At 41.9% G+C, this 13013-nt stretch overlaps 1 protein-coding gene across 1 annotated transcript in view; it reads left to right on the top strand.

Moving 5' to 3' along the window:
- The window catches only part of GADL1 (glutamate decarboxylase like 1), a 168255-nt gene extending 162030 nt beyond the window's left edge, over positions 1–6225 (top strand). Inside the window, exon 15 of the mRNA XM_060638452.3 lies at positions 4399–6225. Within this exon, the coding sequence (XP_060494435.1) occupies positions 4399–4572 (174 nt within the window). The 3' untranslated portion in view covers positions 4573–6225. The remainder of the gene's footprint in view (positions 1–4398) is intronic.
- Positions 6226–13013: the final 6788 nt, after the last annotated feature.

Here is a 13013-nt window from a genome sequence, read left to right as displayed (position 1 = left end):
GCTGGAACATAATTTAAGGTGGCGGGGGTGGGGGGACAGCAATCCTACAGAAACGTGTCGATTAAGTTTCTGTGCAACCAAATAGAAATGTCAGGATCTTCTTCCACTTAAGATGCAGGGACCAGGGCACTGAGGCATGCGAAAAGAATTTGATTTACAATTTGAAGGAAAACCAGCAGTAAAATAATTGAGAGCTGGAAAGCAATCTCACTCCTACCAAATTGCTTTCCTCCATGCATGCTCCATTTAGGGGCGATATGCAGATACTTATATTTAGTTTGTGCATATTTTCTTTCCCCTGTGAATATCCCATCCTGTCGGATTAGGACTATTTCTCTGCTTCGATCAGCAAAAGAGAATATCCAGGTTATCCAGCATTGGGTTGTGCGTGGAGTTTTATAAATAGAAAATAGGTGATTTTTTTTTTTTAGGTGCAAATATGATAAGCTGGCTGTTAATGAGACCATTCTTGGTCTCTAAATTGCAAAACACAGGTTCCTTTCAAATAAGCTTTAATGTGAGTTTGTGGGAATCAGATACGTGAAAGCACACTGGTGATTATGAAGAGTTGGTAACATATTTGTTGGCAACAAGGGTAAACCAGTCCCACTGCTACAATTATAATTTGTGACAGAGATTTAGTGAGTATCGGCCCTGGTGTGGCTTATGGCTTGCTTTTCCCCGCAAAGCGTTCATAGATAAAGGAGATCTTCCCTTCTTGCCTAGGAGTGATTAATCACCTCTAGGAATTAATCATATATGCATGGGCACATAAATAAAATAAGTGTTGTACTGCTAAACCCTTGCTTAGTTTGTTCTCTGAGTCACATAGATATGTAGTCATTTATTTATAATTTTGAACATCAGTGGCAAAAGGTGGCTTAGAAGTTTGGTTCCCGTGTATATGTGTCTTTAGCCACGGAGGCCCATTCTACAATGGCAAGAATTGTAAAGACCCAAAATATCTTTATATTAAAAGAGCCGACGGGTCCTCTTTTATCTTTCTTGCACACATTAGAGAATATTTCTGGTTTGCTCACAAGAAAGGCAAAACTGACAGATTCATTTTGATAATTGCCTCGTGTGAGCCTCTGACACTTTATGAGCTGGGATCCAAATTCTAATGCTCTCCAAAGGGAAGGCATAAAATATTCCTGGGAAGGGGGAAATAGGGTTATTGAAAAGTAAACAGGAATAGACAATGAAGACTAGGCTTGAGCCAAGAACATGCCTGTTTTAAATTTAAAATTGGCTATAGTCCAGAGCCTGTTATATGCCCCTGGGTACCAAGAGGAAGAAAGAGATGAATATGAAAGGAATTTTTATTTTAAAAAAAGTCGGCAGAACCACAATCCATAAGCTCTAAAACTGATAGTCTGTGACTCTCCTGGCCAGATATTTGTGTTATGTGACCCACGTCTTCCTATAGTTATCAGCAATGGTGCTATTGTATTTTTCCCTCATACCTTCCATTTACATCAAGAGGCCACTTGTTTGAAATAAAACTAAATGTACCTTTGTCATGAACCTGAGTCAAACCATGGTTCCTCGTTGCTTTGTGACAAAACAGGAAGGTTTTTGAGAGCACTAAATGACAAACGGTGGGTTAAAAAGTGTAATGTACATGTGCTTGTGCACACACGTGTGCACACACACACATACCTACATGCACATGCCCGCATTCACATCCATAGTCACACAAGAAACCCTCCTACCCAAGGTGGTGAGGATTGGTCAGTTACAGCAAATACTCCTACAAGAAAATGTGATGCATACATGACTTAAACATTTTAACTTAAAATATATCTATGTGTATTTATTTCCCCCATCTTTTGGTGGGAGGCTGCTGTTTTCTTTTCCCTGTCAAATGAGGATTTTTTCTAAAAGCTTTCCAAAAGTAAGTGAGGTTTTTCTTGAGTCGGGATCCGATGATCAAAGGGCCTTTACCGTTCTTACATTAACTACAGGAGTCATCTGTCCTGTCCAGCCGCTGTTTCTGTAAGCAGAGTGAGGGTGTGGCCGCTGTGTGGCCATCTGTGTGCAGAATCAGTCTAGACTCTAGATTCTGCTTGAAGGCTTTTCCAGTTCTGTTCCTGCACCTGACTTGCGGGGATGTTTAGCAACCCTCCCCCCCCCCGCCCCCCCCCCCCCGACTTCATCCAGCCTTTCCAAAGGATTCAAATTAGTTTTTATGGAAAGCACTCTCTTTTTTTGCATTCACCTTTCATCTGCTTATATATCATTTCACAAGATTTTTATAATTCCAATAACAAATGATACTTAAATACAGAGCTTGGCAAGAAAACTCAGTGGATGCTTGGAGCATTCATATTTAAGAGTTTCAAACAGATATACGTAGAGCATAGGTATGTAGAGTGTTCCCTACTTGCGTCCTTTTAGCATCCACTGAACATTTGTCACTAAATTTTGCAGAGATTGGAGATGATGTTTATTTAACCCTGCTTTCCTAATCTCTAAAGAGCTCAGATAAAATTTGTGACATACTTCCAGCAATCTGTAGAACTTGATCGTTCATATTTTTTCACTAACTTGACCTCTGACTTCATCTTCTTTTTCTATATTTTTTTCTTTCATGCTCATAGATTTTCTTTTCATGTCTCATTATACGGTGAGAGAACACCAATACTTTGCTAGAATGGCAATGTGGTTGTGCTTGCTTAATGGATGTTTGTTTTTGCTGTCGTAGGCTTAGAGTAGTCCACGTTATGCAAGATTTAGGTTCTAAAATTAGCACATACGGGGGAAAAGTACTTAGTTAAAATTATCCTTACACACCCCTGGAAGGCTCTGTGGGTGAGTCTAACACATCCTGCCAATAGAGGTCTAAAACCCCCAATTTTTCCATAAGCTTTGCAATAGCTCAAGATGACGTTGAATGTTAGATAAAGTAGTTTGGCTTGTTTTCAGGGGGATATCTGACAAAACATAGGTATGTTTAAAAAGACTAGAATGGTGTGGGATGGTCATACCCTGAAATAGGCTTGCGGGAACAGAGAATTTTGCCCCTAACCTAAGGAATTTCAAAGCACATCATGCTTGGTGTTATTTATGTATGCTTTCTTCCCTTCTGAATTAAGTAAGTCTCATCTTTCTGAGGAGATGAGAACATAAACTCATTATATTTTCATCATATGTTCATGTAGACGCACTCAAATTTTGAAACAGTTAAAAGGAAAACGGAAAACCTTTGCTTGCCTTTCCAAGCCAGGAAGAGTGCGCTCTTTTAAATTGTTTGACTTGGTATTTCAAAGAGCAGCTTTGCTCTTTTAAAAGTTTATAACCTAGTTCTTGGGTGGTCACACTACCAATATGAAAATGGGCTGATTTTTCCATTTGGTTCTTAAATTGGACTAATTTCTTCAAACATTAAACTTTTAGAAAAATTTGTACAGTTGGATTATCAGGTCCCATTTTCCCTGTGTTACCTGGAAATCTTTAAAATAGGGGCTTCCTGTTTTATTCCTGCCTTTACACCTCTTAATAAAAGAGTGTTTATGTTTCACGCATACTATTAATAAACTAATATTAGTCTTCAAAGCAGAACCGTGCATAATATCTGTATTCATGTTTTCCTTTGTAGACTATCAATGCAAGACTGTTATTGTGTGTGTGTGTGTGTGTGTGTGTGTGTGTGTGTGTGTGTGTTTCCCATCCAAGGCTAATTTTCTTTATTTAAGATGCCTGAACTGGAGGGGCATTTGGGTGGCTCAGTCAGTTAAGCATCCCAAACTTGATTTCGGCTCAGGTCATGATCTCAGGGTTTGTGAGTTTGAACCCCTCATCAGGCTCCACACTGACTGTCTGTAGCCTGCTTGGGATTCTTTCTGTCTCCTCCTCCCCCCTCACTCTCTTTCTCTCTCTCTCTCTCAAACTTAAATAAAACTTAAAAAAATAAAAACGTGCCTGAACTGGAAGAGTTTTTAGTTCAGACAAAGTTGGGAATGTGACATTTGATACAGACATTTGAGTCTGTGCTCTCTGGGGACACTGGGTTGTTTTGAAAGAGACAGCAGTGCCTAATGATTTAGGGTTCAGAGTGTGGGCTTAGGTGAGGCTACCTTCTCTTTCACTGACTTTTTCTGAACATGGGACCTCAGACTGTCTGATCACCTTGTACCTCAATTTCCTCATCCAAAAATGGGGATATCTGTATCTCCCTCATGAAGTCACTGTGAAGGTTAAATGAATTAACTGATCTAAAGCCATTGGATCAGCCTTCATATGCTGTAAGTTCTCAGTAGATCATTATGAACGTTGACCTTGTTGTGCGCAAGGGAACGGGGTTCACAGTGGATGCCAGTGAGTATCAGATGCCTGGTTGGAATGCAGCAGGAATGCGCTCTGTCTTTCACCGCCTCCCTCCTCTCGCCCGTGCAGGTGGCCCCAACCATTAAGGAGCGGATGATGAAGAAGGGAAGCCTGATGCTGGGCTACCAGCCCCACCGGGGGAAGGTCAACTTCTTCCGCCAGGTGGTGATCAGCCCTCAAGTGAGCCGGGAGGACATGGACTTCCTCCTGGACGAGATAGACCTACTGGGGAGAGACATGTAGCTGTGGCTTTTGGTTCCCCAGAGGCACGGGTCCTGTCCTGGGGAGGCTTTCAGATCCAGGGCATCTGGGGACACGGAGACTGTGGCCCTTCTGGTGAGAAATAGGAAAGGTGGCCTGGTCTGGCCTGTCAAAGCAGAAATGCTAAGCAAATAGTGTTAAGGACTCTTTAGCTGCCTGGGCACTAGTGTTGCTAGAAAGGAGGAAGTGAAAAAATGGATTTGCTCAAAAGTTGTCTTTAGGACACAGCCTCGAAGAGAGTTTATTTAGTAAGTACCACACAGGGAGGGCCTGGGTTCTAAGCTTCGATTGCCCTTTTCAAGAACATGTAAATTAATAGTTGAAAGCAGTGGTTCTCGAATTGGTGGTCCCTCCACTGGCAGCATCAACATTGCCATGGAACTTGTTAGAAATACAGGTTCTCAGCCCCGCCCAGACCTACCGAATCAGACCCTTTATATTTCAAGTGCGACTCAACATTCTATATTTGAAGTAGCTTTCCAGGTGATTCTGAGGCAAGGCAAAATCTGAAACCAGTGGCTTAGCGCAACCTTGTGAAGACTGAATAATAACTCCGATGTTTTGCCAGCAAAGAGATAGCTAATATTTCAGCGACCCCTGAGTCAGTTTGAAAATAAGGCCATGGCATCTGTAGCACAAGTGTTTAGGGGCATCAGAAGTATATATATTTTTGAACAGAGGAACTGTTTAAGATGTTTACTTTACAAAGATGTATCTTTTATGCAGCTGAATGTTTATTCTCAAAAGTTAAAATTAACCGTTATCTATTCTAAATTACTTAAATTAGAGATAAGGATAAGGACAGACACTTTGTAGCATGGCCTTTTTAATGAAAGCAATGGTACTAATTCACTTCCCAAAGCGCTTGTGCCATTAGCTTGGAGTAGACATTAGATACAGATGTCTCCAGCTATGTATCTCTCTCGGCGTGAGGGGCCCATTTCTTATCTTATTCTCTGCATATAGGAAATAACCAGAATGAAGTCCAGGGTTATACAACATTCCCTTTATCAAGCTTTGAAACGTCAGTGTAGACTATTAAGTGGTTTATATTAGGCAGAGAATCTGGGAATTGTAGGCCTTTTCAGTGCAGACACCTCCTCTGTTCCTCTTGGGAGAGAGTGATTGTAATTCTGTCTCTGATCCTGGTCCTGGGTTTCTAGGAGAATTCTATTTGACTAAGAAATAAACAGAATTCAGAGGTGTGGGTGCGGAGTTCCACAGGTAAGGTTGTGAATCTGATTAGAACTCTGATTTGGGAGGCAAAAAAGATTGAAGAGTATTAGACTTCGCATATTCAATAAGCTTCCATTCGATATCGTCAACTGTGTTGATTACATTTTGAAGAGTAAAAAGCAGATGTGTACTATTGCTCTATTCCATGTTTTTGCTTCAGGGTGTGTGCTTTCTCAATATCTCCATCAGTCAAAGAATATTTTAATCTTTCTCTGAATCACTTTATTCTCTGGTGATAACTGTGTGTGTGTGTGTGTGTGTGTGTGTGTGTGTGTGCGCGCGCATGTGTGTTTTACATATCTTGTTGCTTCTTTGTTTTAATGTCTACATAAAATGTTCCTGAAATTGATATTTGCAATAACTCAGGTCTCATGAAATAAAAAGCAACATTAGCGCCCACTGAATGTTACCGACTTTTCTATTCCTGTCATCTCCTCTTTACTGGGTTTTCTCAATGCATTTTAGAAGTGAATTGAGTTCCGCTGGGATTTTAGCTAAATGATTGAATGAGTCGGTTGGAAGCTGTCTGTTTTTTAGCCAACACCTTGAGTAAAATGGAAAAAGCAGTTATGGCAAAGTGGGGATTTGCCTCTTGTTTTGTCTTCTATCGGGAACCCGATAGCCATGGCTCAGCTCCCGTTGGACCTTTTCTTGAGAGATGATAGTTCCTTGATCAATGAAAAGAATAACTGTTACCAGATACTTTAAAAAGTCCATTCTTTGATCCTTCACATATTCAGATACACCACCCCCAATCATGTATTTGACTGAATGGTCAAGAATAATTTTCCAACAAAAGGTTAATTGTAATTCATTCACTCCTTGAACATATAGATGGTGTGCCTAGTACATCCTGGGCAACTATCTAGGTGCCAGGGATATGCAGTGAATGAGACAAAGTGCCCGCTCCTCTGAGGCTTTCAGTCTAGTTGAGGCAGACAGCAAGTAAATATGTGACAAGTCAGGTGGTAATAAGAATTTTGAAGAAAAATTAAGGAGAAGAGAGGGGAAGAGTATGGAGAGGAGAGAAGCGTGTGCTATTGGAGAAAAGTTGGTTGGGGTAGGGCCTCTCTAATAAGGTGACATTTGAGGGGAGACTAAGGAAGTGAGGGAGGGGACCATCTGGGTGTCTGGGGGAAGGGTATTCTAGATTGAGGATATGGTCAGAGAAAGGCCTGAGGAGCAATATTCTTAGTATGTTCAAGGACCACTGTGGAGGTAAGCGAGGCTGAAGCAGAGGGAATCATGGAGTGAGTGGTAGATGATTACATCACAGAAGTATCTGGGAGTCAGTACACTGGGCCCTGTGGGTGGGGACTTAGATTCAGGCAGAAATAACATTGGACAATCTGAACACGGTATTGATGTGATTCAACTTCTATTTTAGAAGGGTCACTTTTTTTTTAATTTGAGAGAGAGAGAGAGAGAGAGAGAGAGAGAGATGGGGAGGGAAGGGCAGAGGGAGAGTGAGAGAGAGACAGAATCTTAAGCAGGCTCCACTGTCAGCATGAAGCCTGATCCGGGGCTTGAGCCCATGACCCTGAGATCATGAACTGAGCTGAAATCAAGAGTCAGAGATTCAACCAACTGAGCCACCCTAGGTGCCCCTAGAAGGATCACTTTGATTACCGTTTGGAGAATAGGATGTCTGTGGTCAGGCGTGGATTCGGGGAGACCAAACAGGAGGCAACCGCAAGAGTTCAAACAAGAAATGATGATCGTTTATACTAGTCGCAATGAGGGAAGTGACGAAAAGGGGTCTGACCCTGGAGGCATTTGCAGGTAGAATTGGTAAGGTTGGCTGATGGAGTGGAGTATTCCAGGAGAAATGGGGGATTCAGGAGAGTTTCATACACTTTTAGTCTGGGCAACTATAAGAAAGGAATTGCCATCTGCTGAGAGAAGGACTCTGAGGAGAGTAGTTTAACCTGTTTGGGGTCATGTAAAATGTGAGGTGTCTATGCCAGACAAGCAGATCTGATGTAAGGAATTACTTTTGAGTCTCAATTTCAGGGGGGAAGTTGGGGCTAAAGCTACAAGTTTGAGAACCACCAGCATAGGGATGTTAATTCAAATTATGGGACTGGGTGAGATCATCTAAAGGTCTAGATCAGAGATATAAAAGGAGAGGCAGGGCAAGGACTGAGCCCTGGGACTTGAGCACAAGATGGAGAGGACCAGCGATGAAGACTGAAAAGGAGCAGCCAGTGAGGTAGAGGAAGAACCAAGAGAGTGGTCACCCCCAGGCCAAGTAAAGAAACATTTTGGGGGGAGGAGGGAATGCCCCACCATATCAAATGCTGGGGATGGGTCGAGTGAAAACAGATTTCCTTTAGAATTGGCAATCTATTCATTATTACCGGCCATTGTTAAAATGTCTCACTGAAATTTTATTTGCTAAAAATAAGCATTTAAAGTATAATTTTCAGTATTTCCTTTAGCAGTTAGTAGACTTGATTCAGTTGGTTGAAAACTGTTCAACTGGTTGGCATAGACACTTTAAAATTCCTGTTTGGGCTTTTGACATTTAACAATAGTTCTTTATTAAAAAAAGATCTGGTAACATAAAGGGATTTGAACTTCAAGAAGTATCTCGTTGCTCACTGGATCAAAGAGGATGAGATTTAGTAGCATGCACATGAAACCCCAATTAATTGTGGTTTCATTGGAGGGGTTTATTTTTCTCTATTCAAAGGAGGTTCCAACATAGATAACCTGGAGTTTCTATCTTACCTTGGGTTACCCAGTAAGAAGACACAGATAAGGATTTGAGAGCAAGAAGCCTGATCGCTTGGTGAGCCCAGGAAGCGCTGTTTGGGAGCCAGTGGAGTGAAGAAGGAAACCAGTATAGTGAATGTTAGTGAGCAAATTAATGCTGTGACGACTGTCCATGACCTCTGGGAAAGAGTGTAGAACGTACCTCAGAGGTGTTCCATCCGAGGGGTAAAGAAGATGGGGTATTTAATGCATTGGGGAATTAATTGAATGAGAGCTGATCCCAGGAGTATTAGCTCCCTGACCATCCTGATCATACTTCCATGGCCCTAAGAGGTTTTCAAGCAGAGAATACAGGTGCTTACCACCCAAGCCTTGAGCGGGACTGGTGAATGTTGGGGAGACTTGGGAGGGGTGCTGACGGCTGGATGGTACCTCCACCCTAGTGTCAGGGACCCCAGATCCTTCCATATTTTCACTCTGCCACCCTTAGAGATGGATTCATTCATCAAGTTTTACTCATGGGTGTAATTTGTGCACTGTGGTTCCAGCCATCTTCTCCAACTTTCAAGTTGGAGCAGCAAGAAGCAGAAAGAAACTTTCCCAGGAGCTGCCCACCCCCCGCCCCTCTTCATGTGACACACTTTCTCTTCGGGAAAGAATGGGAAATACAGTATTTTTCGTCTGCTTGTTTTTGTGGGTGTTTTAAAGCTCTACCTATGTTGATGCCCACAACCATATAAGTAGTTCTGTTAGTAGTGAAGAAAAATACGAGGACGGGTACTGACAGGCAACTTGTGGTTTTTGCCACTGTGACACATGCATTGAGTGGCACCAGTTCTGAAAGCATTATTTTTCCAGAGAGCTCGGAAATAAACCTAGGTTGATAAGGTTTTATTCCATTTTAACTGGAATCTGGTCTGGTTGGTCCAAGCTAAGCAGAGTCAGCTTTGCCCCGCTCACATTTACCTAATCCAACCGGAAATAGATTGATACAACTTGAAATGTCCTAATCCCCTTAACTCAATTAGAGCCAATTTTGAACTGGGAAAAAAAAAAAATTTTTTTTTTAGATTCAATTTAACCTCTTCAGGACCAGTTTTATTTCTCTTAATCTAAACCAGTCTGAACTCACCTAATATAATCAGAGCTGGCCTGATTCCAGTTTGAAGCAATTTTATGTCTCTCTACCTTGATCACATTCCATTTGAGCTAGCTTGATCTTGTGGGAATTCATTCCAGCAAATTAGAAATGGTTTGATTTTGTTTTGATTTGTTTGAGATTTATTTTACATGGTTTAGTTCAAGAAAAATTGGATTACACTTGCTTAATCCAACGGGATGCATTAAAAAAGCCCCCTTTTCAGGAAGCCCCTGGCTTTAGGGAACCCATTCAAATAGCAGCATTACAGTAAGGGACACCTGACCAGCTCTTCAGAGAAAAATAATCTCACAGCACAAAGGACAACCCCAGGTTCAATTGGAATCACACATGGGGAAAAATGAGACCTCTCCGTCTCTATTCTATTTTCCACTCCCTTCTTTCCTGGCATGAGACTGGTTACGTGAAGCACCCTGACCCTGAAAATGAAGGCCCATGTGGGGACAGGTGTAGGTGGAGCGCCGTAGCTAAAAATTAGAAAAAACGTCTTCACTTTCTGTAGCTATATGGAGAGGAAAGAGTCATTGTGGACCAATCCTAGCAATCTGACTATGCCTGGCATCCCACAGTTACTTGGCGAACAAAAGCACCGAGAACCAGCTTGGTCTCAGAAGGCAATAATTATCTCATACTGTCATGGTACCTTTCTCAAATTAGATTAGGAATTTTTATTTTATTTTTTTAGATTAGGAATTTTCCTGTCTCCTTTTTGCCTTTGAAGTTGGAAGGCAGCAGTAGAGAGGGTCTTTTGACTTGAAATATTAAGAAATGTTTAAGGGCTTCTGAGTGGCCCAGTTGGTCGAGTGTCCGACTTTGGCTCAGGTCGTGATCTCATGGTTCGTGAGCTTGAGCCCCGCATCAGGCTCTGTGCTGATAGCTCGGAGCCTGGAGCCTGCTTCAGATTCTGTGTCTCCCTCTCTCTGTCCCTCTCCCACTCACGCTCTGTCTCTCAAAAATGAATAAATGTTAAAAAAAAATTCAAAAATAAGAAATGTTTATAGGGACCAGAGTGGAGGTAAAAATAAATATTTTCTGAGTATTTGGTCATTGCTTTGTTTCTCGGACCTTTTTGAGTTCCTGGACCACTGTGCTAATGCTTACTCGACACCTCCACTAGGGTGTCTCACTCAAACTCAGCAAGCCCAAAACTGACTCATGATTTCCTACCCCAACCCTACGGATTCATCTTCAAACCTGTTTTTTCGTCTGTGTTTCCATTTCAGTGAATGACACAACTTCCTATCTAGTGTAGCAAACCAAAATGTACAATTCAGGCTTGATACCTTGGGGGTCTCTCTCCCCACCGCTGTCCAATGACTTAGCAAGCCTTCTTGGGTTTCCCTCCAAGACATGTCCCCGATCCGTCCGTTTATCCAAGATGTCCAAATTCCAGGCATCTTTCACCTCTCCTCCGGACTATAGCAATAACCTCCTTGGTGTATCCGTGCATTGGTTCCGGGCTCTGTCTAATGTACTTAACCAAACTGCAACTAGATTAGAACACGAAACTGGTCCTCTCTCTCACTTTCTGTTTGGTCTTAGGGTTGACAACTACCAACTCTGCCAGAGACCTTTAGAAAACCTGTTGATCAAGCAAAGCTAAGTTTATCGGCTCTGTCGAGTACAGGGAACACTGCCTTGCAAGAGTCTTAGTGGTATCTCAGAAGGGAGAAGTTGGAGGATGGTATTTACAAGCTTCAGGTCTGTGCTCCGATGGCTCTTCCAAGGCAGACTGATTGGGATACAGTTAATCATGGGATCATTTAGGCTTGGTGGGCACAGCAAGGTGAGATACTTGATGTAAGTCTTGATAAATACACTGTTGTGTGATAAGCAAGCTGTTTCTGCAGGGAGCATTCTTTTGTCCTGATGGGAGAGATGGCTCAAATGTTTGTCTGGATAAATTAGTTGGCAGGGTTTCCTAAAGCAAACAGGGAAGTTATTCTCTGATTTACAACCTTAACTTTCTGAGCGAGAATCTCCTGAAACGAACATTTAAATCATGCTGACGATAGTCATCTTGGTTCTCGGTCCTGGTGGTTAAGCTACACGGAAGCAAGTGATTTCAGTTCTCGGGATAAAGATCAAGTTCTGGCAGTGGCTGCCAAGGCTGCTGTTCCTCCCTTCTCCTAACTGAATTTCTGCACACAGTTCAGATCTCAGCTTGATTCTCAGTTTCTTAGAATAACGTCTCTCCCTGCCCGAAAGGGGATCTGCATCAATATAAATAATTTTCTTTTTTTTAAATTTTTAATGTTTATTTGAGAGAGAGAGAGAGAAAGAGGAAGATAGATCATGAGTTGGGGAGGAGCAGAGAGAGACAGAGAAACAGAATCCAAATCAGGCTCCAGGCTCTGAGCTGTCAGCACAGAGCCCGATGCAGGGCTCAAACTCATGAACTGAGAGATCATGACCTGAGCTGAAGTCAGACACCCAAACAACTGAGCCACCTAGGCTCCCCTTCTCTATAATTTTCTTAAACTGAATGTATCACTATTTGTAATCATGTATTTCTGTATACTTTAAAAATTAGACTATGATATACAGAAGGGGATTGGGACATAGTAATTGCTCAATAAATAATTGTGGCAGTAAGGAAGGTTGGCAGGTAAGTGCAATAATATGCTTTCAGAGATAACTTTTTTATTTAGGGGATGTTTGGATACCTAAGTGTAAAACAATTAACCTATGCCTTAGAGAAAACTCTTAAGTCACCCGTTAATCTTAAAACACATTGCTTTGAGGGACACCTGGGTGGCTCAGTTGAACGTCCTGCTTTGGCTCAGGTCATGATCTCGAGGTTTGTGAGTTTGAGCCCCACATCGGGCTCCCTGCTGTCAGCACAGAGCCCGCTTTACATCCTCTGTCCTCCTCTCTCTTTTCCTCCTCCCCCGCTTGCGTGCACACTCTCTCTCAAAAATAAACATTTTAAAAGATTTAAAAATTAAAAAAACCCACGTGCTATGAATTGAAATGTCAGTGTGTTACTGACACACACAGCGTGTAACCGAAATGTGTTAGCGTATGTGCTCCTCCAGAAAAGGAGCCAAGTTTCCTCTTAAAAATAAACTTAGGCTTGACTTATCTCAGAAAAACTTTCGTATTGGAATAAGAATAGTTTTGATTTCTAGATATTTTCTCACAAGAGTGAGAGACTAAAGCCACATCTACCTTAAGGCATCACAAGTTATGGTTTGGTTAATATTTCCCTAACGCTGCCACGCGTTACCAGCTCATGTTAGCAATATTCTGCAATTCTGCCCGATTGCCGAGAACAATGTAGGATACAAAGAGTTACCAACTGTCCCTC

Source organism: Panthera onca, chromosome C2 (assembly GCF_046562875.1).
Source record: "Panthera onca isolate mPanOnc1 chromosome C2, mPanOnc1 haplotype 2, whole genome shotgun sequence".
NCBI lineage: Eukaryota > Metazoa > Chordata > Mammalia > Carnivora > Felidae > Panthera > Panthera onca.
Note: the sequence above shows the minus strand (reverse complement) of the source record. Positions and strands in the feature narration are given on the sequence as shown.